The sequence below is a fragment of the Anolis sagrei genome, chromosome 5 (assembly GCF_037176765.1).
Source record: "Anolis sagrei isolate rAnoSag1 chromosome 5, rAnoSag1.mat, whole genome shotgun sequence".
Classification (NCBI taxonomy): Eukaryota; Metazoa; Chordata; class Lepidosauria; order Squamata; family Dactyloidae; genus Anolis; species Anolis sagrei.
Window position 1 is genome coordinate 100,084,535 of NC_090025.1, and position 26,731 is coordinate 100,111,265.

General features: G+C 41.0%; 1 protein-coding gene across 1 annotated transcript in view; it reads right to left on the reverse strand.

The window, feature by feature from the left end:
* Positions 1–26,731, reverse strand: part of KIAA0930 (KIAA0930 ortholog) — a 68,625-nt gene that overhangs the window by 4,447 nt on the left and 37,447 nt on the right. The window contains exons 2-8 of the mRNA XM_060778137.2: positions 22,192–22,340; positions 7,763–7,870; positions 7,058–7,135; positions 6,468–6,569; positions 1,960–2,100; positions 1,638–1,832; positions 229–391 (exon numbers count right to left, since the gene is read on the reverse strand). Of these exons, the coding sequence (XP_060634120.1) occupies positions 229–391; positions 1,638–1,832; positions 1,960–2,100; positions 6,468–6,569; positions 7,058–7,135; positions 7,763–7,870; positions 22,192–22,340 (936 nt within the window). The remainder of the gene's footprint in view (positions 1–228; positions 392–1,637; positions 1,833–1,959; positions 2,101–6,467; positions 6,570–7,057; positions 7,136–7,762; positions 7,871–22,191; positions 22,341–26,731) is intronic.

Here is a 26,731-nt window from a genome sequence, read left to right on the forward strand (position 1 = left end):
GGCTTGGCCTCATGTTAGTCGCCGAGTCCCCTTCGGGGAGATGGCGGTGGGGTATAAATAAAGATTATTATTATTATTATTATTATTATTAAACAATGAACAGAAATCTGGTATTGGTCTCAGGCCCACCAAGGGGGGACCTGCTGGTCTTTCACACAGGATAACTTCAGTAGCATTTGTTTAAAAACATTTTAAAAATAAGCTAATTTGTTTGATCTCTTCCCTCACCTCCATCATCGTCATCCCTGAAGAACTCTTCACTATCATTGGCAGAATGGGATTTCTTCATTTCAGCAATTCTATTCCGGGGCACTTTCCTTTTGAGGGATGGGGAGAAAAAGGAAGGGCGGTTGTTGCGCTCTGGAGTCGGAGGAGTACTGAAAGACGTGACCTGAAGGCAAAAAGAAAGAAAGAAAAGAAAAGAAAAGAAAAGAATGTGTATTGTAAGGGATGACTGTCTATATGAGTAACATTTTATTGTCTTGAATATCATTCACTAGAGATCTGATCTAACCTACAATGTAGTACAGGGGTCCTCAAACTTTTTAAACAGAGGGCCACATAACAGTCCCTCAAACTGTTGGAGGGCTGGATTATAATTTGAAAAAAAAAAATGAATGAATTCCTATGCACACTGCACATGTCTTATTTGTAGTGCAAAAGACACTAAAAAAATACAATAATTAAAATGAAGAACAATTTTAACAAATACTTATTAGTATTTTAATGGGAAGTATGGGCCTGCTTTTGGCTGAATTTTTTGTCGTGTCAGAAACTGCAAGTCGCTTCTGGTGTGAGAGAATTGGCCGACTGCAACAACGTTGCGCAGGGGACGCCAGGATGTTTTGATGTTTTACCATCCTTGTGGGAGGCTTTTCTCAAGTCCCCACATGAGGAGCTGGAACTGACAGAAGGAGCTCATCCGCGCTCTCGCCGGATTCGAACCTGTGACCTGTTGGTCTTCAGTCCTGCCGGCACAGGGATTTAACCCACTGCACCACCGGGGGCTCATTTTGGCTGATGAGATAGGATTGCTGTTGCTGTTGCTGTTGTTGTTGTTGTGTGCTTTCAAGTAGTTTCAGACTTAGGCAGACCCTGAGCGAGGGCCGGGCAAATGACCTTGGAGGGCCATATCTGGCCCTCGGGCCATAGTTTGATGACCCCTGGTCTAGTAGAACGTGAAAAGTGTATTTTAAAAACCATACATACTTGCAGTCTGTAGAAGCATTGGGAAACCACACATATTTAAAGATAACAATAACAGATGTGAAATATTTTAATGTAGGATTGTCCATGCGCTATATCTAAAACTTTTTTATCTGATTGCAAACAACCCTGCGGGGATGTAATAGTAATGAAGGCAAGTTAAAAGACTGTTGACAGCTTCAATCATAAAATCAAGCAACTTCCAAAGTTCCATGTTACTTTAATTTTTCAATTCTTTCCCCCTGCAACTGTGTTGATGTAATGCCTTTGGTAATGCCCAACAGTAAAATCAACTACAAAGTGCAAAGAGGTCAATTTGTACTGTAAAGTCCACTTTTCGGTGCCCACGTTGCACTGCAATCGCAGGGACTTTGACTTGAGGGAGTACTCTGGAGAGAAAAAATAAACTTTCTCATGTATCATTAACTTACTCTTTCATGCAGAGGGGAATTTGGGTTTGAACCATCCTCTGTACCATAGGGAGAAGTGTCACCCGTTGACACACGGCTCACTGCCATTTCTGCATGCCCTTTTCCCTGTGGCCCCTTCATTCGCACAAACTCCATATTGTTGTATTTATAAAAGCCAAAGGACATTCTCTGTGCCATTTTTGCTGCAACACTGACCTATGATGGACAAAAAAATTGTTAGCCACTTATAAGGCATATGTGTAAACAACAAACAAATGCTTTTTCTCTCCACAACCTCAACATGTGATGTTAAAAAAGGCAGATAACAACAACTAATTCTTACCCTATTATCATAGACCTTCTTCAAGGCCTCATAGCGGATGGATCCCTGAAAGATGACACCTTGGAAGGTGTTACTTTTGTCACTGGCCACCAGCTCCACACAGACCATCTCGCCTTCCCCTACAGTCATGTCACTGAATACCTAATGTGACGACCAAACAAAGTGAACATTTATAAGAAGAAGAAAAATAGTAGTTGCAGACCACAAAATTTTACTCTGTGAGCTATCCAGAGTAAAATGCAAATTGAGTTTTCCAGGCAAATGATACAGGATTTCAATCTAGCAAAACAAACTCCAAAACATTAGGCTGGGAGCACTAAATCCTACAGCAAAGTACCGTATATTCTGGCGTATAAGACTACTTTTTAACCCAAGAAAATCTTCTCAAAAGTCAGGGGTCGTCTTATACGCAGGAGTAGCCTTATGCATGGGAGTCGTCTTATATGTGGGAGTAGTCTTATATGCCAGGAGTCGTCTTATAGAGCGAGTGCTGAAACTTCCAATCCGGGTTGGAGAATCTGTGGTTGCTGGATATTGTGGGGGGAGCTCAAAAATGGCAGTGATTGCGTCCCTGCCAAATGCAGTAACTGTATGAAAGCATTAAGGGTGACGCTGTACAAGTATGGTAGAAGAAAATCAGGATTCGTGGACTTAATGCAGTCCCGATGGTGAGGTGAAGGGGCGCCTCACCGGGAAGGTGTAAGTGAAGAGCGGATCAAGCTGCAGGCGTCCGGTGCACCCGGGGTATGGAAAAAAGAGATAGAGTGGCTCTGGGCCCAGAAAAACACAACTCTTTTACCTGTCTGGCCCGCCCTTGTATCCTATTACCATACCTCCTCCTCTGCCTCTCAGATCTCACTCCTGAAGACTGCAGTGAAGCGGTGCAGGCGCACATGTGCGAGATCTGAGAGGCAGAGAAGGCGGTATAGTAATAGGAAAATTACCATATTGAAATCAAATCTGATGCTTTTAAAAAATTATTTGCTGTGTGTTGGAAGAGGGGTAGTCTTACACAGCGAGTGTATCCCAAATTCTATATTTTAACTGGAAAAGTTGGGGGGTCATCTTATATGCCCAATCATTTTATATGCCGGAATACATGGTACTTCTTAACCATTGGCCATCTGGATGTTGTAGACTTCAATTCTCGGGAACTGCAGCCAATGGTAAAAGTGCCTAGGCATTGAATACTTCTGGAGAGCCAAAAGTTAAGAATGCTTGATAGAGCAGACATTAAAATAAAGAGGGGGGAAAAACAACCAAAGTACATTCGTCTCAAAATATCCTACACCAGGGTGGACAAGGTGCAGACCCAGGGCCCTTATAAAATCCAGATTATCTGCTTTGAACTGGATTATATGGCAGTGTAAAAGGGGTTCCAGAGTAATTTATTATTTATTTATTTATTTCACACACTTGTACCCCGCCCTTCTCACTCCCCAAAGAGGGACCCAGGGCGGCCTCACAGCAAGCACCATTTGGTGCCATCATAGTCATAAAAACATTCAAAAAATTCATTACAACAACATTAAATAAACAGTTGTTAAAAACACGCCAGTTAAAACCAAAGTCCGGGTCAGTTAACTGTCACTTCAAATTGCTTATGGCTTCTTCTCACTTGCCGCTATTTAATGATCAAATGATTGAGGGAGCCAACCAAGTCTTGAGTTTCCTTCTAAAGAACAGGAGGGAGGTGGCCAATCTGATGTCTCTGGGGAGGGAATTCCACAGGCGGGGGGGGGGGGGGCACTGCTGAGAAGGCCCTGTCCCTCATCCCCACCAATTGTGTTTGTGACAGCGGTGGGATCGAGAGCAGGGCCTCTCCAGATGATCTTAAACTTCGTGACAGTTTGTAACAGGACATATTCTGGGCCAGTGACAGTTCGGACAGTAATCTGGGCCAGAACCGTTTTATGTTCTCACAGGGGTCATTTCCACCCTCCAAATACCCTACTGGGACAAGACAGGCATTTTTTGTCATGTTTTTGCTCTCCCTTAAGCAAACATCATGAAAATTCCCACCATACCCTCTGGAACAGTGGTTCTCAACCTGGGGTCCCCAGATGTTTTTGGCCTTCAACTCCCAGAAATCCTAACAGTTGGTTAACTGGCTGGGATTTCTGGGAGTTGTAGGCCAAAAACATCTGAAGACCCCAGGTTGAGAACCACTGCTCTGGAAGGTGACTGATCAGGGATAAAATGTTTTTTGCACAAAGTATGGTCCCCTAGCCTTCCACAGTTGTCCACCCCCTGCCCTATATAATGAGGCTTACTAAAAGATAAAATAACAACGAAGGTCATTTGTGAAAGAGAGGAAAGAAAGTTCAAATCAACAAGATTGTTACTGGGCAAGGCGTATTGAACAATAAGTGTCCAAACCAATGATCTTTAATATTATACGGAAGAATTTAGTTCACAGAGTTTATTTAGCCACATAAAGCAAGAATTGGATTTTGAGGTGTTGAATTTGCCTCCCAGCATTCTGCATGTACAATCCCAGTGATTAACATAACATATATATTTGTATATAAAGTGAACTCGTGCATAAATCACAGACAGGATGTGCCATCAAAATGATAGATTTTACTATAACCTATGGATAAAATTAAGGTGCATAGCTAGAGAGGATAATATTTAGTATTACACCTAAGAGACACACAAACAGGATCATGTATGTGAGGTGTTGTTATGCGATCTTGACTAACGTTGCTGCTTAAGTGCCTGTAACTGTCAGGGACAAACACTGCTTGTGAGAAAGGCAACCCTCCGACCTTCCTCACCTTGGCCCAAGTGGCATTCAGCAGCAACACAGGGGAGCCCAAAGAATGTGGCATGTCTGATGGTCAAAGATTGCTGCTGCCCTGTGCCATTTTGAATAAGGGCCGACTGTGTAAGTCTTTCAAGGCTTTTATAGTAAGCTTCCATTAAAAATGGCTGCCAGCCCTACGATGCTTATACAGTAATCTCCTAACAAAAATTACTGCCACCACTGCACACCATCTCAACCACACATAATAGCAGAGGACACAGAGCTCATGGAGCTATTGTCATATCATTTGTTTTTAGCACCGACCCATAGATAAACTGATCTAGGGTTTTGGGGGGGGGGGGGGCAGGGAGGAGGGTTGCTTAAAAAACTGCCTTAAGGACAAGTATAATGAATCCCTTACCTTAGCAGGCTAGCTTAGGCCTAAGGAAGTGGGCCTTACGAAGCCACGGCATCCATTTTGGAGTAGGGAAACAGGGAGAAGCCATGTTAGGTTTGGTTTGCCTTGAGGTGGGGTGTTCCAGTCTTGGAGGAAAAGTTAGAAGGCTAGGATTGGTTAGGAAGATGGGGGCGGAGACTAAGTGGTCTGAAGGAAAAAGTGTCTTTTAAACTGAGGTTTGAGATCCCAGTTGGCAAATTGGAATTTGGAACGGGTAGAGAGAAGAAGCGTGGGTGTTAATGAGAGCAGTTTGGGGTTTTGAAGAAGTAGTTTGGGTCAGTTTTTTGAGTAGTATTCAGAATAGCTATTGAGAATATAGCTAGAATACTGTGTGGAGCAGAACCTCGTTAGTGGTCTGTTTAATTCCTAAGGAAGGCTAGTTCAGGGTTTTGGCTAGATTCCTAAGGGGCTTTTTGGGAGTTACTTTCAGAGATTTATTTCCTGAAGTAATTTACTGTGTTGAAACTTTTAAGACTTGTAACCCAGAAGTTTTTAAGATCTTTACTCTACGCAACCACAACTTTTTATGCCAGTATTTTACTGAAACCATTAAGCATTTGTACCTGAATATTTCAAGCCTGTTCAATAAACATTCTTGTTACTTTATCAACTTAAACCAGCCTCTGTGTGAATACCTTTATGGTCAGAGCATTATTCAAGTCAGCTTTTAACAGCCTCTAAGAAAACTATAGTGACACAGAGTGTGTTACTGAACAACCTCTCACTAATACCTCAGCCTGTTTATTATTAATATGGTGGCAGCGGAAATCTTTTGAAGAATCATTTTAAATCTCTCAGTTCCAGTGGTTCCCAGTTCCTAATTTTTAAGTATACAGTTGGTTTCAACCACCATACTCCCTCTACCTTTTGTGAGCTCTATATTTTGGTGAGCTAGTCTGTTGTAGTGGTGTATATAGTTATAATTTGGTTGAGCAACGTTGGGATTATTTTTCTATATTTCCCCATCTGATAAATCAATTTACAATCTCTTTACTACTTGGCTGCGTCGTTATAACAAGCATCTATGAAATATTAGCAAATCTTTTAATACAGAGGTACTTCAGCTAAGGGAACATGGAGTGGAAAACATCAGGGAATCCTGCACTAACTATTCTGAGTTTTCCAAAGGAAGGTGGAATACAAGCATTTAATATATGAAGAAAGATTTACAGATGCTGGAATGCTAGAATGTTATACAATTTAAAGAAAGAGGATTGTATGCTGGAACTCAGCTGAATGTATAAGCTCCATAACAACTGCAACTATAGAGACACACAAGAAATGACACCTCCTTGGACTTACCTCTTCAAAGTTGTCAATCATAAAAAATATGTTTGGATAGCTGATCTTTGATTCTTCCCCTTTGCTGTCCATAGGATGTTTACTTGGAGAGGCAAAAACTTGCTGGAAGAAATCATTACAATTTATTATGGGTCTTTCAACATATACAGCTTTGAATGCCAGCAAAAGAGAGACATTAGGATGCGTGGTCAACCATTGTGGGAGGGGGGAGGGAGAGCGCTCCCTTTCTTCTAATGGTGGAGCAGCAAAGAAGCAAATGTGTGGATGGGTGGAAGGCAAGGACACAGTAAAGGCTTCTGCTCTTCTTAGATTTGAATCCAAACTTAGTGATACAGCATGAGCTTTATTTTAGGGCAAGCTCCACAAACTCGTCTGGATTCATGCATCCTTCAACCAAGATTTGCCATCACTAGTTATAACTGGTTCAAAATTTACATCTTCTTGATGAAATGCAGGTGATGAAGTGTCTTTAAGGTTGATAGGAATATCATTGGTTTTTTGCAAAGTTATTTTGAGTGAAAGGAAAGGGGGAACATCTGAAGCAAAGGAATTTGTTCTTCGAGCCACTTGTTGTGTGGCATGCATCTTACCTGGGATTTCTTCCTATGAATGTGAATATCCCCTCCATCGGAACGGGTGCAAACCGCACACGTCACTATGTAATCCAGCTGAAACAAAACCAAGCATTTTGAGAAAGATACATTGATCACACATAAACAAAGCAAAACATTGCAGAAAATGTAATTTTAAAACAGTCAATCCTCCTCAGTTGAATATTAATCTATTGCAAGAGAGACAAAAAGGTAAAAGTGCTTGTATCAATCTATATATTTTAGACATTACAAGATATACCAGATTCTGCATACACAGATTCGGCCATGTACAGCTTGAAAGTTGTTGTTTTTTTTAATCCAAAAAGCAAACCTTTATTTTGCATTTCATATAAGGGACACCATTTTATTATGTCATGTATATGATGGATTGCTCTTCTATACACTATTGTGACTATACACTATTGGCTTTTGCCTGATCTCTCAAAATCCATTCCAGTGCAAGTACATGCAAAAGCTGCAAACAAGACAACATTAAATCAACAAATAACAGTCCAGGCCCCGCTGCAAAACAGATAGCACTGTAGCCAAATGCACAATGCCCAAAGCATTGGGGACTACAACTTTCAGTTGCATCACCTACCAAAATGGTATGCTAGCTTCCTTTTCCTAAAAAGTCCAATCACTGTCCAGGACTCCTATGAATACAAGAAAACTCTGAAAGAAGAAAATGCTTTTGGTCACCTTTTGCAGAATGAGATTCAGGCAGACACTTTCCTCCCAGTCAATATCTGGGTCTCCCAAACCAGGCAGCTTCTTAGAATCCCTGCGATACACTTCAACTTCAACCTGCTGAGAAAATCCAAATGAAAAACATTGATCAACAACAGGAAAGAAATTTCTAGCCGGTATGTGTCTATTAAGGTGGGAACAATAGCTTACTTCTCCCACTGCTTATGTGTCATGTAGCAGCACATTAAATCAAGCTGAAGAAGTCCAAAACATATTATTTTGTTTAAAGTAACCTTGCTGAGAGCAACATTTCCCAAGGCTACCTACAGAAAAAGCAATGCCTGGAGTGTAACTCATCCACAACAGCAAAGTTATGGTATAGGGGGGAAAGGAGACAGTTCAAGTGCTGGTTAATAATAATAATAATGCTGGATTTCGTATAACAAAATAATAATTATTATTATTACTATTATTATTATTTTGTGATAGGAAATCCAGCATATAAATCTCATTTGCTGTGACATACGGTGCTTTTGTGTCAACAACAACAACAACAACAATAATAATAATTTGAAACACAAGAAGATGAGTCCACAGCAGACACTCTGCTGGCTGTTGTATTGGATCACACATAAATCTCATTTGCTGTGACATACGGTGCTTTTGTGTCAACAACAACAACAACAACAACAACAACAACAACAATAATAATAATAATAATAATAATTTGAAACACAAGAAGATGAGTCCACAGCAGACACTCTGCTGGCTGTTGTATTGGATCACACGTCGGACACTTCCCAAGTGTCTAGGACTGTGTGATGTATCAGCTAATAATGTGTGCAGATCCCAGTAAGGTGGCCTTCTGCAGCTTGCAGATGGTAATTTTGTCAGCGCCGATTGTGTTTAAGTGCAGGTCAAGGTCTTTAGGCAGTGCACTCAGTGTGCTGATCACCACTGGGACCACCTTGACTGGCTTGTGCCAGAGTCTTTGCAGTTTGATCTTTAAATCCTAATATCATGTCAGCTTTTCCAGTTGTTTCTCTGCAATCCTGCTGTCACCTAGGATTTCAACATCAACAATCCATACTTTGTTTTGTAACATGATCATGAGGTCAGGAATATTGTGCTCTAGAACTCTGTCTGCCTGAATTCGGAAGTCCCAAAGTAGCTTGACATGTTCATTCTCTGTAACTTTTTCGGGCTTGTGATCCCACCAGTTCTTTGTCGCAGGCAGATTATATTTGTGGTACAAGTTCCAATGAATCATCTGAGCAACGGTGTTATGCCTCTGCTTGTAGTCTGTCTGCACAATCTTCTTGCAGCAGCTGAGGATGTGATCTATTGTGATCTTATTATTATTATTATTATTATTATTATTATTTTATTATTATTATTATTTTATTTCTTACCCACCTCACTTTGTAGTGGGTCACAGCACAGCCAATCACACAAACATTGCAAAAATTCTATAAACGTACATATTAAAATGCAGCTCTATAAAATATACATATTAAAACTTATTTATATAAAATACATATTAAATACACAGGACAGAGATTAAAACACAAGACATGAGTTTAAAAGTCATGAATAAAACTGGCTGGACTGGTAGAATTGGAGGAGAGAAGAACTGGGGAGGGGGGGGGGTGGTCCCATTTTCTCCTTCTGTTTGGTGACCTTGCTACTCCTGATCAATGTTTTGATATTGTAGTTCAATCTATTTCTAAGCCATCCCTATGCAAGGGATTCATCCATGTCTTGAGAAGAGAGATCAAAATCAGTCTTAGCTGACAAGACTGTCAACACATTGCAATATGTAGAACCATTTTTAACACACACTGCTGCTTTCAAAGGGGGGGAGGGTCCAACCCAAAATTGGAAAAGGTGGCAAAAGCATCCCTGCCTTATTATTTGTCATAGATACTATGATGGTGCTTATAAGTTGATTTAAAGATGCCTATCAAGTTGAACCGACGTCAATCTGCACAGCAGGATTTCAGGATGAGCCAAAGCCTAGACAGATGGAAAGAACATATGCAGCCTTCATGGATGGTTGCAGAGCCCAAAGTAACAAAGCAGCAGCAATTTCTAACCAGAGGTGTGCAGCTAGAGCTCCCATACACCTGCAGATGTCCCCCCCCCCCCCAAGTGCAGGCACAAGATGGTCCATTGTTTTCCATCAATGAACATGAGACACCTTGCCAAGACTTTCTCATTTACTCTTAGCAGTTGCTATTTACTAGGCTTGTTTGATTAAAAAATGCACAAGAATATAAGAAACGTTGAGCAAAAATTTTGTCAAAGTACTTTGCACGTCCTTATAACAGATTTCCTGACAGCCCCCCCCCCCCAAAGAAACCAAAAAGTGTCCCTGTAACAGCCACAGATGAATAGTGTGTGTATAGGCAAGTTCACTAGTGCTTAGAAGTTGAAGAAATGATTCACCGGAGGGAAAAAAGGATTTGTTATTAATGTGCCCTAGTATTTGTAGATGATTTATAAGACCATTTGCAGTTACATGACTAAAAAGGCAGTAATGGAAATATATACAAAGCCATTATTTCAGCTAAGAGAGTGAATAATAGCAGGAGAGGGGCAAGAGATAAATGTTAAGCAATATAAAACATTTATAGACTGGAAGGAATTAGAAGCTACTCTGTGAAAATTTTCAGTGAACATTTTGTTGTCAAACCAAGAAACAACTGGACAGTTGGTGGCAGAGGGGAGTATTGTGAACAGGTTCCCAAACAATCTGTATTTAAGTCTAACAGATCCGCTCATTCTCTCTTTCTTATATATGCACACACACAGAGAGAGACATATACCCATGAGAGTAGATGAGAAGATAGGAATGAGGCTACCATTTAAGAACTCAGGGCTGCCCCAGGGCTGAGCAAGGAAGAACTTGTTTTGATTTGTACTTGAGTCATTAACTTGCTAGAGGACCTATGTGCAGGCCAGTGATCTTCCCAGATGATGACCAATATGAGAGCTGAATGAAAAGTAATGTCTCCACCTCCATAACTCTTCAACAGATTGCAGTACTGGTATGCAGCAGGTACTGGCTTGTTCAGTAGACTCTTCTCCACAGTTCCATTTTGGCGGGAAACATTAGCATTGAACGGTTCTGTTGTTCAAAGTATGGAACCCTGCACAGATGGTCGGTCAATGCGACTTAAGCAACATGCAGTCATTGAATTCTTGACAGCAGAAGGTGTCACCTCAAAGGAGATCCATCTTGAGAATGCAAGCTGTTTATGGTGATTTATGCCTGAACATCAAGCAAAAAGTGGGCGCTAGAAACAATATCATACGAAAGCTGACTGGCACAACCTGGGGATCACAACCAGACACAGTGAAGACATCTGCCCTTGCGCTATGCAACTCTGCTGCTGAGTATGCATGCCCAGTGTGGAACACATCTCACCACACTAAAACAATGGATGTGGCTCTTAATGAGACATGCTGCATTATCACAGGGTGTCTGCGCCCTACACCACTGGAGAAATTACACTGCTTAGCCGGTATTGCACCACCTGACATCCGCCGGGAAGTAGCAGCCAATAGTGAAATAACCAAGGGAGTGACATCTCCAGCTCATCCCTTGTTTGGGTATCAGCCAGCATGTCAATGACTTAAATCAAGAAATAGTTTTCTTAGATCTACAGAGACACTCGCTGGAACACCTCAGCAAGCGAGAGTTCAAAAGTGGCAGGCTCAAACCCAGCACCTCAATCCGTGGGTGATATCAGATGAGAGACTCCCTCCTAAGCACACAGAAGACTGGGCGACTTGGAAGGCACTGAACAGACTGCACTCTGGCACCACAAGATGCAGAGCCAATCTTAAGAAATGGGGCTACAAAGTCGAATCCACCACATGCGAGTGCGGAGAAGAGCAAACAACAGACCACCTGCTGCAATGCAACCTGAGCCCTGCTACATGCACAATGGAGGACCTTCTTGTGGCAACACCAGAGGCACTTCAAGTGGCCAGATACTGGTCAAAGGACATTTAATCAACTACCAAGTTTGCAAAATTTGTGTTTTTTTATCTGATTGTTTTGTTCTGTTAGAAATGTAATACAGGGTTAGTCAAAATTGAATGGCTTATTGGCCTATGCATTTTGACTAACCCTGTACAATGATCTGGTTGCTGATGACATGATAAATAATTATGGTGATTGTGTTAATGTGAGTACTGTGCATCGTTGGGCGAGTTTCAGGTGTCAGCATCCTGGGTACCCATTGTGCACAGATCTTCCAATAGCCAAGCAAAGCAATAATGCGACCCACACATTCTTGTGAAATGCCAATTATGCTTGAAATTTCTCTCTGAGTGATACGACGATCATCCTGAATCAATCTGTCAACTTTTTGCTTGTGAAACTCGGTGGTTGCTGTCATAGGACATCCAACTCTTTGTTTGTCACGCAAGTCAGATGTTCCCACCTCAACATCTTTAAACTTTCTCACCCAACGACGCACAGTACTCACACCAACACAATCACCATAAACAGCTTGCATTCTCTGATGAATCTCCTTTGGGGTGACACATTCTGCTGTCAAAAATTGAATGACTACACGTTGCTTAAGTCGCACTGACCGACCGTCTGCACAGGGTTCCATACTTCGTACTTTAACAACACAACTATTCAATGCTTAGGCTTCCCACCAAAATGGAACTCTAGAGGAGAGTCTACTGTTGCATACTGTTGAGGAGTTACGAAGGTGGAGGCATTACTTTTCATTCAACCCTTGTATAAAGAGAATGCTTAATAATTTCCAGTGTGGCACACTGCCATTCCCCCTCCACAATACTTGCTCAAGATTCATACTATTTATTTTAAGCTCTTTTTGACAAATTCCACATTTTTCCATTGTTTTCCCTCTACTGCTGTCCCCATGTTCCCTTGCGCTGTTAAGAATGCTGTTAGTGGTAAAATTCCTTATCGCTCACAATACCTTATTTTGTAGTGTGTTGGATCAGGACCAAATGGTACATGCTTAGATCTCATTAGAAGGCTGGAGGTTTAGCCACCTTCAAGTTTTTTGGATTCTTTTGTTAGGGGAGAAAGATCTTGAGGATCTGTTTGGGTGGTATGTAGATGTATGTGTCTTAAAGTTGTCTGTCCACTTATGGAGACTCCTGTGAATTTCTGAGGGTTTTCTTAGGTAAGGGACACTCAGTTCCTTACCCGTTTCTCCCTTTAAAACATAGCCTACAGTACCTGGTATTTGTTTTGCCAATTCATTTTTATCAGTGAAAGACTGGACATGACATACATATAGACAAACATCGACAATAGAGTGAGAAATATACATCCATATATATATATATGTGTGTGTGTGTGTGTTGAACCATACATACACATACGTATATATTTCCACGTATATTCGTTTATGGACACACAACAGAACCTACCCTAAGAAAAAAGGGGAAAAAAGAAAAAAAGTGTACGTGTGTATATATATATAGAGAGAGAGAGAGAGAGAGCGCATATATATATGGGTTGCTTACCTGTAAACATAGTTTCCCTAGTGGTCACCTGCAAATTTACACACATATGGTAATATCCGGCGCTCGCGCCGGCAGCAACGGAAAGTTCACGAGCTTAAAAGTCCGTTGGAGCAGCCCCTCCCGCCCCCCCTCTCCTCTATAAATAGCCCTCCCGAGAGGCTGCGTCAGTTCTTCCGCCGCTAAAATCGCAACAGAAGAGCTGGGGCATGACACTCTAACAGGAGGGGAGGAAGGGCGGGTTGTGTAAATTTGCAGGTGACCACTAGGGAAACTATGTTTACAGGTAAGCAACCCATATTTTCCCTGCGTGGTCACTGCAATTTACACACATATGGTAGACTAGCGAGCTGCTAACCTGCAACCCGGACGGAGGGCGTCATGCCACAGCTGAAAAAAGTACCGCTCTACCAAATGCTGCATCCGCTTTCGACTGCACATCCAGCTTGTAATGTTTCACAAAAGTCGTAGGTCTGGACCAAGTGGCTGCTCTGCAGATAGTATCAAGTGGAACGCCCTTCAAAAACGCCGTCGAAGTGGCCACTGCCCTCGTGGAATGCGCCTTAACCTGTAAAGGTAAGTCTTTCCTACACAACTGATAAGCAAGTTTAATAGTGGAAACAATCCAGGATGAAAATCTTTGCGAGGAAACAGGAAGTCCTACAGAATCCTCTCTGTATTTCAAAAATAACCTGGTTGTCTTTCTGCAACCCTTTGTTCTGTCTATATAATACATAAGAGCCCTACGTACATCTAACATATGCAAGTTCAAATGGAACTTACTTGTTGCCTTCGGAAGGAAGGATATATCAGGTCTCAGAATCACCTTATCTCTATGAATTCTCATGTAGGGTTCGTCGCACCTAAGGGCACACAGTTCTCCCGCCCTACGTGCTGACGTTACAGCAACTAAAAATGCTGTTTTCCATGTCAAATACGCTATATCTACCGTCGCTAATGGTTCAAATGGGGCTTTGATCAAAGCCGAGAGCACTACCTCCAAACTCCATGAAGGAGCAATTGGTGCTACTGGAGGCCTCAGATTCTTCAGTCCTTTCATAAATTGGGTCACCAACGGGTCGCTAAAACATGAAGGCAAACCTGCCTTTCTCCTAAACCAGGATAATGCTGCTAAGTAGCATTTTAAAGATGACCAGGATAAACCCAAATCAACTAAATGGGCCAAAAAATCCAGTATCAAAGAAGTTTCTTTTTACAATCTTGAGTATAAGACTCTGCAGTTTTTTGAAGCGGTCTTCGGGTAAGTACGCCTTCTGAGTCTCCGAATCCAAGAGTGCTCCGATGAATTGCATTCGTCTTGATGGGACGAGGTTGGATTTCTCCCAGTTCACTATTAGACCTAAGGACTGGAGGAGAAACAACGTTTTGTCGATATGCAATAGGAGTCTCTTTCTCGAATTCGACACAATCAGCCAATCATCAATGTATGGAAAAACCGTTATTCCTGATGTGCGGAGGTACGCTGCTACTGTGGCCATACATTTTGTAAAGACCCTTGGTGCAGTAGCCAAGCCGAAAGGCAATACGTTAAAATGGAAGGCTCGGTTACCGACCTTAAAAGCTAGGTATCTACGGTGTTGCTGATTAATGGAAATATGGAAATAAGCATCTTTTAAGTCTACCGATGCAAACCAAACATCTTTATTTAACAACGGGAGGATCATCTTCAACGTAACCATACGAAACTTTCTAGTATTTATAAAATTGTTCACCCCTCGTAAATCAAGTATCGGCCGTAAACCACCTCCTTTTTTAGATATCAAAAAATAACGGGAGAAAAAACATTGTCCATATTCTGATGGAGATATTGGACTTATTGCTCCTTTAGATAGTAAAGTCTCAATCTCCTCTAAAAGTGCAGGAGAGGGAGGCGTAGTCTTAATCAGACCTACAGGTGGCAAATCTTCAAATTCAATCAAATAACCAAACCTAACAATCTGAAGTACCCAGGAGTCAGTAGTTATACCTGACCATGCATCATAAAAAGGGGCTAAACGTGCCCCAAAATATGGTAAATAAGGTAAATCTGAATTAACAGTTTCCAAATTCTCACAAACAGCAAAGTTACAACTTTGTAACAAAACAGAAGGTACTAAATCAGGTAAGCTAAACTCCCCATCGTCTACTGTGGGAATGTCAAAAACGCTGCTTGCCTCCCCCTTGGCGGTTAGGCTTATTCTGGTAAGGCTGGAACTTGTTTCTTTGCCCATAGGTTTGTTTTCGTGGAACATAAGGCTTAGAATTCGGAAGCGCACGTTGACGTTGCTGGCCTCCATAAAAACTACCAGAATTCCTTCTGTAGTATGACGGAGATGACTGCCATCGTGGTTTTTGTTGAAAGTATCCCTGTTTTGGGAAGCCATATATCTGCATAGTTTTTTTCATTTCTTGATTATGTTTTAGTCTCTCATCCGTTGTTGGATGAAAAAGGCCGTCTTCATGGAGAGGTAGGTGTTCTGCTAAAGAGCGCCCTTCCTCGGACAGAGCTGATGCACGTAGCCAAGCATGTCTTCTTATAGAAGTAGCATTACTGAAAAGTTTCCCAGCAGTTTCAGCCATATGCTTGGCGAAGTCCTTTTGGAACTTCGCTAACAGCAAAGCTTCTGAGTGGAATGCCCTTGGAAAACGTTGTTCGTTTTCTGGAATGAGGTCTATGTATGGGATCACTTTATTCCATAAGTGAGTCTGATAAGCGCTCATGTAAGTTGCAAAATGAGCCATCCTGGTAAAGAGTCCAGCAGTCATATGGGCCTTCTTACCCATAGCGTCTACTTTCCTTCCTTCCTTATCAGAAGGAGTAGGATTTAACTTCTTGCCTTTTTGACCATTCACTACCTCTGCTATGACCGTATTTGGGATAGGTGGTCTTGCAATCCAGCTTGCTGATGATACATCAATCCTATAAAGACTGTCCACCTTCCTTGGGATAGCTGGAGCCAATGAAGGTGAGCCCTCAACTGTCTTAGTAAGCTTTAACAGGTAGGGTAGAGCTGGAAGAGCCGTTGAAGTTACAGGTGCCTGTTGCTCCGCAGGGAACATCGGGTCTTCCACTGACTCTGGTTGTTTTGGAGTTGGAAGGTCAAGTGCTCGAACCATTCTATTTATAAGTGATGCGAACTTCAAGTATTCTTCATTGGGAGCATCTTGCTCCATGTCCTCATAAGTATCCTGAATAATCACATCCTCCTCCGAGGACAGGCATTCGTCCATCTGTTGCACCTCCGATTGTATAGGAGGTGTCAGTTGGTCTTGCAAAGCTGTTGGTTCAGAAGTAAGGGTGTGTCCTTTCTTCGATTTGGTAGTATGTTTTTTCACTTTTTGAGTTTGACTAGAAGAGGACACAGTGTGCATATTATTGCTAGATGGAGGCCACTGCGTAAGCAATGGAGCCCCGCAATAAAGCATTTGACCATTCGGAGCCATCTGCCAGAAACCCCCTTGGCACATAAAGGGATTAGGGGGTTGAAACTGTATGCCTTGCATCATGCCCACCTGGTTTGAAAACATCTGGGATGGCTGGCACTGGTTACCTTGTACCATTCCACTTTGACCCATAAAGGGATGGATAGATTGGGGTTGACCTCCTTGGATGACTCCCCCATAGGACATTATAGGAGGCAGTGGCTGGCCATGGCTACTCTGACTCCCTGTCCTCCAGTCCTGGCTTCCTTGATTAGTCCCATTAGACAAGGACTGACAAGTTTTCTCTATTCCATTCATGTGGGAATCTTTCCCTGGGCTGTTATGAGTCCTCCTTTTCCTGCCCCTCTTCCTTACAGGGGAGGAGCTAGAGCTTGAGGTGGAGTCAGAGGAGGAGCTTGTTGGCCTCGGCGCCGAGCGGCTCCGACGCCGGCGTCCGCCATCTTTAGAGGCGGTACGCGAAGGAGCACGGCCTCGAGCGCGTCGAGGAGTCATCTGGATAGCTTCAGTTGGCGAAGAAAGGGGCCTCGATACCGAAGCTACGGTATCATTGGGGCCCTGAGCCAGGATTGGCGTCGATGCCGAAGCCGATGGAGGCGCAGCGGCTTTTGGGATCGCCTCAACAGGTAGCTGAAGGATTACTCCTTCAATCTTCTCCCCCTCATGGGCCGTTAACGCCATCTTACTGGGCGGTTGGCCCTGCAAAGCCACATCCCCCTCCTTAGAGAGGTTCTGATGTTTTTTCGGCTGAGAGTTCATAGCCACTTCACCTCTCTCAGAGGGCTTATTGGCCTTAATTTTGTTTAATTTTATTATTTTCTTCTTAATAACTGGATCGGCTTTATCTGAGTTCCCTTCTAATGGGGGAAGCAAAGCCTGTTCATATAACGCCGCTTTTAATCGTAATTCCCTATTTTTCCTTGTTTGCGGCGTAAATGCCTTGCAAATTTCACATGGTTGGGAAAGATGTCCCTCTCCCAAACAAACAAGGCAATGTTGATGAGCATCGTTGTCCGGATACTTATTCGGACACAATGCACATTTCTTAAAAGAGGTTGTACTCATTTCAAAGTTCTTCACTTTCCTTAATGCTGCCGTTTTTAGCGCGGATTTAAAAAGAACTGACGCAGCCTCTCGGGAGGGCTATTTATAGAGGAGAGGGGGGGCGGGAGGGGCTGCTCCAACGGACTTTTAAGCTCGTGAACTTTCCGTTGCTGCCGGCGCGAGCGCCGGATATTACCATATGTGTGTAAATTGCAGTGACCACGCAGGGAAAATATATATACACACACACACACACACACACACACACACACATATATATATATATATGAATGAATGAATGAATGAATGAAAATAAAAATACCCTTACAAAATATTTGTTGATGGTCTTCCATTCAAATATTAACCAGGGCTAACCCTGTTTCATTTCCAAGTTCAGATGGGATCTGGTGTGTTTAAGAGTCTTTAGGCATAATTGTTCTTCTAAGGAAACAATTAGATTCCACCATCATTATTATTATTATTATTATTATTATTATTATTATTATTATTATTATTATCGTGTCAGGAGCAACTTGAGAAACTGCAAGTCGCTTCTGGTACCATGATTTTCACTATTAGAAGAACTATAGAAGCTCTTAATCCAACTGCACCAACTTCCAAACAGGAAATCTAACAATTCCTTGTAGCAAGATATACGGTATATGTCCCAATTGCTATAATTAACAAAAATCCAACAATTGGTAGGCATGATGATGCCACTGCTAGTTTTTGAATTTGTGTTCATAGAAGGTCCAAAAACACACAAAATATACCTCTAATTAAATACCACCTACTTTGTCTGGTCAAGGAAGCAGTAGGCTAACACATTCAGCTACGACAGCCATAATAATAATAATAGCCAAAGCAGTAGTAGTAGTAATAATAATAATAATTTTTAAAATGTATTTATAACCTGCCCTATCACCCCAAGAGGACTTAGGGAGGTTCTGTCTTGCCTTGACAGTTAATCTTTATTTATTTATTTAAAACATTTATATTCCGCCCTTCTCACCCCGAAGGGGACTCAGGGCTGAGCACAGCATATATATGGCAAACATTCAATGCTGGGACAAGAATTCATTATATGGAGGCAATGTCAACAGAGGAGGGTGGAACATTCATGAATTAAAGATGTCATGAACCAATGTTAAATCTTTTCCCACCTTTGTCAGCTGGAGGCATATATTTCTCACCACTCAGGTAAATAGCTATTTAGAAACCTGTATCAAAGACCAAATGCACAAAGACACAGCCTTATTAATAGCCAGCTATAGCCTAATTCAGTTCCTTCCCTCTCAGCAACTGGTAGGTTTCATACAATACAGACAATTGTACTCTGTAATCAATGCCTGTATGATTCATAAATGCAGTATTCAATTATTCATTACACTCTATTGTGTTTTTCACGGGAAAGACATGTTGGTTTTCTTACTGTATGTAATGAAAACAGCCAACACTGATTTTATACATGTGCTCCAATGGCCCTTATTTAGTAGGACTATATATAGCACAGATATCTATTACTAAGATACACAAAGTACCTTATTTAGTAGGGACAGACAAAGCAAAAGAGTACTGGTCACCATTACATTACTATTCCTATTTTGAAAATGGAAAAGAATGGAGAGATGTCATGCTTCGGAGGTGCAATTTTTCAGGGTTCGCCTTCTCATGATCACAAGAACCTCAGACAGGGAGAGCTAGATTTTTGGTAGGGTAAAGTAAAAAAAAAAAAACTTTGTAAATGCAGGGACATGGATATTAAGATGCAAACCACATTGGGTGTGATTTATTTCAAACTATCAACTGCACATTGTAGGGTAGCTAGATATTTCAAAAACACCCCAGAACAGGCATTCCAAGCAACTTGTTGAAATTAATCAATACAGATAGCGAGGCAGGCATAAGAAATTGAAAATAAAATGGTTGGTGCTATTTATTAAATCTAAGGTGTACTCACAACTGGAGCATTGTCTAGACTGAGATTAATTACCACACCTTTAAAAGAATATTACAGAGCTTACAAAAATATGGATACAAAAATCATGCATACTGGGCCTATTAGTGTGCTTCTTCTACCACGAGAAATTTTTTTTTTGTCGTGTCAGGAGCGACTTGAGAAACTGCAAGTCACTTCTAGTGTGAGAGAATTGGCCATCTGCAAGGATGTTGCCCAGGGGACGCCCGGGTATTTTGATGTTTTACCATCCTTGTGAGAGGCTTCTCTCATGTTCCTGCAATGTGGAGGTGGAGCTGATAGAGGGATTTCATCCACGCTCTCCCCGGATTCGAACCTGCAACCTGTCGGTCTTCAGTCCTGCCGGGACAGGGGTTTAACCCACTGCGCCACTGGGGGCTCAACCACGAGAATGAAGGAAAAGGACTCAGATACCAAAATAACTATGTTGCCGGCTGGGGGCCAGCACCTCATGGCAACAAGATCATTTGGGACAGCACTATACAGTCACCTGTTTTGTAGAAAAGCTGGAAAACTACTAGTCGATGAGAAAATAGGCATATTAAATGATTAAATGGGTAGAGAAAACAGGGAGGAATAAACATTTCTCCTTATTTCTTTAATGCTAGAATCTAGGGTGAAAACACAAGAAAACTAAAGAGAGGTTGACTGAGGATGGCAGATGTACAGCCTTGTTCATAACAGTCTAGAACCAAGGAACATTAGGCAGGAATCCTACCCTTATTCTCGATCATGCATTTTGCAAAGCTAAATTCCTCAGTTCCCAATCTGCTGCAAGAGAAACAACAAGCAGATATAAGTAGAGGGAAGAAGAAACTTTTCTGCTTCTCTCATTGATACTAGAATCTAGGGTGATCCTTCAAGTCAGCAGTCTGTAGTAGCACATGTCACATGCCATTCTCACATGAGGGTTGGGGGTGTGCATTTGCGACTGTTTAACAGTGTGTTATTGTGCTACTTATTAGACAACGTCATTGCACGAGTGCCATTTCCGGGTCACTCCCTTTGTTTGCCATACTTTTTAATTCAACAGGGAAACCTGTGAACTGGCTCCTAAAAGTGCTGCATTCTAGTGTTGACACTGATGCTATAAGTAACTACTACTACTTCTGCAATACTTGATAAAGCCACACGGTGGTGAGGGTGTGTTGTAGACATAACTTTTCTCTATGTAAGCCACCTTGAGTCCCCTTCAGGGTAGAAAAAGGTGGGGTATAAATAAATAAATAAAGATGGCTTTAAAATGTTTATCTATATAAATAAAAATGTAATGTTAGTTTGTGGGATTAGCATAACTCAAAAACCACTGGGTGAACTGACACCAAATTTGGACACAATATACCTGTCAGGCCAATGAGTGACCATCACTCAATAAAACACTGAAAAACACAGCAAAAAGGCCAAAAAACAAAAAATGCATTACAATGCATGCACAAAACCATATAGATATATGCAAATAAACATATACATATATACACAAATATATATACTTATTATTATATACATATAATTATATACTTATAATTATATATACTTCTATAATTGGTGTGTGTGTGTGAATATATATATATATATATATATATATACACACACACACACACATACATACACACACACACACACACACACACACACCAAATCAAGGTGCAGGTTCTTACCTACAAAGCCCTGAACCGTTTAGGACCCGCCTACCTGCGTGACCGTATCTCCATATACGAACCCACACGATCCCTTTGATCATCCGGAGAGGCCCTGCTCTCGATCCCACCAGCATCGCAGGTGCGATTGATGGGGATGAGAGAGAGGGCCTTTTCGGTGGTGACCCCTCGACTCTGGAACTCACTCCCTAAAGACATCAGACAGGCCCCAACTCTGGCAGTCTTCAGGAGGAGCTTGAAGACGTGGCTGTTCCAGTGTGCCTTCCTGGAATAATGATCCCATAGCACTTTGTCCTCCAAGCACTTTACATTTCTTTAGGTCTGCTCGTATGCCCTTCCACAAACACCACTATCACCTTTTCGTTCATGTCCCAGCATTACTTCCAATTTTAATTTTACATTTGGCCTTTCCACTGTTTTTAATTGTGTGTTGTCTTATTGATAATGTTGTATATTTTATTGTCTATGTTTTTTATTTTAATTGCTTGTATTGTTGTTTATTGCTTGTATTGTTGTATTTGGGCTTGGCCTCATGTAAGCCGCACCGAGTCCCTTGGGGAGATGGTAGCGGGGTACAAATAAAGTATTATTATTATTATTATTTTACACACATATACACACACAAAACACATATACACAGACAGGGCCACAGCAACACATGGCAGGGGGTGGCTAGTGTTAACTAAAATTAAATTGTTTAAAATGTCTTTCTTGTAGTGTAAATGCTACTGAATCAGATTATTTAGCCCAACGATTAGCTCATGATGGTAACCCTTTCCCCATCTCTGGAGTCAACATACCTTCTTCCCATCTCCATTATCCTCACCAACATAGGAGAGTTTCCTCCGGACATAGAAAAGCATATCATCCTGCCGGGAGGCCAATTTCTCCATAAAGTAGGTGGAAAACATCCATGTCCAAAATACAATGCGGTCATCTTTGAAACATCCTAAAAGGAAAAAAATGCAAATTAGGCACTACTTCATTTGTTTTGTTTCCGTCTCAGTACATTAAATTGCAGTCTCTTCTGATTCATTTCCAAATCTGATCCTGTTTAGTCAAAGCAGTTGGATGAAATCATTATTATTCAGATGCTTGCTATGATGTGAATGAAAGGTGAATAACATGCCCTTTAGTATGGAAGAGAGCCAAAATGCATCACAACTCCGCTGTATGTAGCAGTGGAGTAAGCTACTGCAGGCAAGTCAAATCCAATCAAATCCATGAAAGTCACACTCTGTTTCCCACACTGTTTGACAGTTATATCACTTAGAACATTACCACTCAAAGGGGTGTCAGGGACCAGTGTTGGTCCATGAACCCTCAGCTGTCAGTCTGCAGCAAGTTTCCAGGAAGGAAAGAAAAAAATCTTATTGCCAATGGATATAAATATAATACCAACCCCGGCACATAATGCCAAATCTCTACATCAGATATCCTGAGAAGCACTCATTTGGAAAACATTGATCCTATTCATTGACAGACAACAGTACCGACTAGTCCAAGATCATTCAGTGAATCCATAGCAGGGAATTCAGGAGCAACTATTTAGGAATCACTGCACTTACTCTGAGCCCCTCGAACCCGACATCAATTTTTGTTCAGCCATGATACTGTTTTTACGATGTTGCCTGATTGTGATTTTTTTTAATTGATTTGTTTTTGTTGATTGTGCTTGTTTTAACCTGTAATTCTTGGGCTTGTAAGCTGCCACGAGTCCTTTCGGGGAGATGGAGTATAAAAATAAAGTTGTTGTTGTTGTTGTTATAATGAGGAAGTAATCCATCAGTGTCACAAGTTGACGGTGTTGCAACAGCTCCCCTGGTGGCCAGAATACCCTCATGAAGCTGGAATGTTAAATGGCCTCTGTGTGTCTGTCTATATATGTTGTGTGTCTATGGCACTGAATGTTTGCCATGTATATGTACATTGTAATCCATCCAGGATCCCCTGTGGGGTGAAAAGGGCGGAATATAAATACTGTAAACAAACAAATAAATAAATATTACAGAGCTTTATCGAGACTTGTTGGAAATAAATCTATTTTTTTAAAGGAAATAGAGTTTCTGTCCATTAATGGAAAGGACATGTAAATCAGAATACAGATGAATGGAAACAAATCCATACATTGGGAAATAAAGCCAATTAGTTGTATCTTATTCCAGTAAGATCAAACTGGAAAGATATTTTCAATATTTTTCTTGAAGTATTCTTAAAACTCAGAACACAAGCTGCTTCACAACATCAAGGAACTGAGCTGTATCTAGGACGAATTCAGCTGGCATGTCAAAGCCAAGTATGGCAAAAGGCATGAGCTGCTTCAGCCTTGCAGCAATAGACCAAAATGGCCCAGAAAGCATTCTTTTAACTTCTCAAAAGTTATCCTGAAAAAAATACCCTTCATGAAACACAACAAATTTCAATAACACCAGCAACTTATTACAGCTTGGGGGCCTTTAGGCCTTGTCAGGGACTACTCCAACTCTAATAAACATAAACAAACTGGAAGCAGACTGACAGTAATATTCATGTTGGATATATACTAGTACAGCTTACATTTATACTCCTGATGCTAACAGAAGTTGCCCATCCATGCAACCATTTCTGGATATGTTCTGGAAAAATGCTGATTCATTTTGTGTAAGATCTGTAATTTGAGTTGGATTGTATAACACACAGGCACCACCTAAAATACGAACGCGGTGTTCACCAAAAGTATAATGCCGTCAAAAGAAAGAGGGAGTATGGTTGTTGAAACAGCTGTATATTTAAAGTTCTCTTTATTTTATTTGTCAAAAAATATCCCACTGACTATACCAATATCAGGGAAGATTAGAACAGAGAAAGAGGAGAGACACTTTGCCTTTTAAAAGGTAAGAACTAGGAAACACTAGAACTGAGAGACTTAAAATGCTTCTTCAAATGAATTCCGCTGCCACCATTCCAATATTAATCAGGCTGAGGCAATATTGGGAGTTTGTTCTGTAACACACAGTGCGCCACTATAGTCTCTTAGTGGCTGCTGTGAAGCTGACTTTAGAAATACTTTGACCACAATGGTACACACACTGAGGCTGGTATAAGTTAATAAAAGAACAAGAATGTTTATTGAACAAGCTTGAAATAATCTAGGTACAAATGCTTAATGGTTTCAGAAAATACTGGCAATAAAAGCTTGTGGTTGTGTTAGAGTAAAATCTTAAACTCTTCTGGGTTTTTCAAAGTTCTACCACAGAAAATTACTTCAGGAAATTAATCTCTGAAAGTAACTCCCCAAAATGCCCCTTAGGAATCTAGCCAAAAATACACTGAACTAGACTTCCCTAGGAATTGAACAGTCCACTAACTGGGCACTGCTCCACCACAGTATTCTAGCTATCACTATTAGCCACTCTGAATACCTCACAAAAGATTACCCCAATCTTCTCCTCTAAACCCAAACTCGCACTGAACTAACACCAACTCTTCAACTACTCTCTAACAACTCCAACCGACAACTGACTAACTGGGACTTCAAGCCTCTGTTTTAAAAGGACACTTTTTCCCTCTAAACCACTTAGGCTCCGCCTCCATCTTTCTAGCCAATCCTAGCCTCCTTATTTTCCCTCTAAGACTTGAACACGCCCCCTCAGGGAAACCCTAACTAAAATGGCTTCCACCCGGCTCCCTCTTCTAAAATGGACGTCGTGGCTTCGCCTGGCCCACTCCCTTAGGCTTCAGTCAGCCAGCTAAGGTAAGGGATTCATTTACAGATTGCTTATTGTAACATGAAAGTTTCCTCCACCCAAAACAAGTCTTCAAACCTGCTGTAAGGCATCACTTCCTTACCTAGAATCATAGAATTGGAAGAGACCTTGTGGGCCATCCAGTCCAACCCCCTTCCAAGAAGCAGGAAAATTGCGTTCAAAGCACCCCCAACAGATGCCTGTTTAAAAGCCATAGTCCGGGGCAGAGAGTTCCACTGCTGAACAGCTCTCACAGTCAGGAAGTTCTTCCTAATGACCCCCATCTTGGCTTAAGAACAGCCTTTCATATAGGATTAAAGTCTTGTCTAATTTACATTAATTCTCTAGCCATTTTTTTCTGGAAATATCAAGAAAGAAGAAGAGGGTAATTTTCTTTTATCTGCTTTTAAAGCCTATGACAGTATTGAGAGTATTTAACAAAAAGCATTTTTATTCCACTCTCGTGGACACAAAATAATCTTGGGGAACATGAAGCAAATGGGCTGCACATTCCCAACTTCTGCTCTCTTGTGTCCTCTAGCAATACAGGCAGTTCCTAGGATACAAACAAGATTCTCTAGGTTTGTCTCACCCCTGTTTTAACTGTGAGTTGTTTGTAAGTCAGATGTTTGTAACTCGGCGACTGCCTGTGTACTTATATGGGCAGAAATTTCAATGATCTTGAGAGATGAGATTGAGATAGACATGGTAGATCACTTTTCCAAAAAAATAAAAAAAATAAAAAAAATTATTATTAATAATAATAATATATGGTAGATCATTTTTCATAATCAAAAAATGATTGAAAAAAGATTGCATAATTTGCTTCAGTTTAATGGACCAGGCCAGGCTCAAAGTTCCCCAGAATTTAATAAGGTTTTCTTTTCCATATATGCCTGTGGGATTGGCTGTCTTAGGCTGGCTTTCATTCCTTCCACTTTATAATTTAAATAGTAGCTTTTTTGCTCCTTTCGTATGTACTTTATTACTTTGTGGATTCTGAACTTGTGTCATATATACTTTCAGACACAACATTTCCTCAAGCACTGGCTGTCAAAACAGACCAGGAAGAGTGAAAGCTACATCACTTTGCTCTTTCGATTGCTCTTTAAAAGAATGCAACTGAAAGAAACCTTGCTGAAATTACGGCATATAAAAGAAATATATATACATAGTAAACTAAGGAATGGGGAATCTGAGAGTCATAGCTCAAATTCAACTGAAACAAAACACTACACCACTGTTTAGAATTATGAATAGAAACTATGTTAAGTCACAAAAGTGTTAGCAAAGAAAAATTTCAAACCAGAAATAACTACTGTTTTCCCCAATTTTAGTTCGTAACAGAATATAAGAGTTTATTTTATAATTTATTTAAATTTGTCTTTTTTTTCCTTCTGCTCCTGTGTGCGAATCCCGTTGGCTATACCTTGTTTCCATAATGCTAAACAAAACAACATGTTGCTTATCTACAACTGTGGTTCTTCAAGTGGACATCTGTGAACTCACACCTATGAGTTGCTTGGTACAGATGCATAAGTATGAGACACAGAAGTCACAACCATGCTTTACAATTAATATAAGTATAAATAGGAGTATGAAGAGGAGGAGGAGG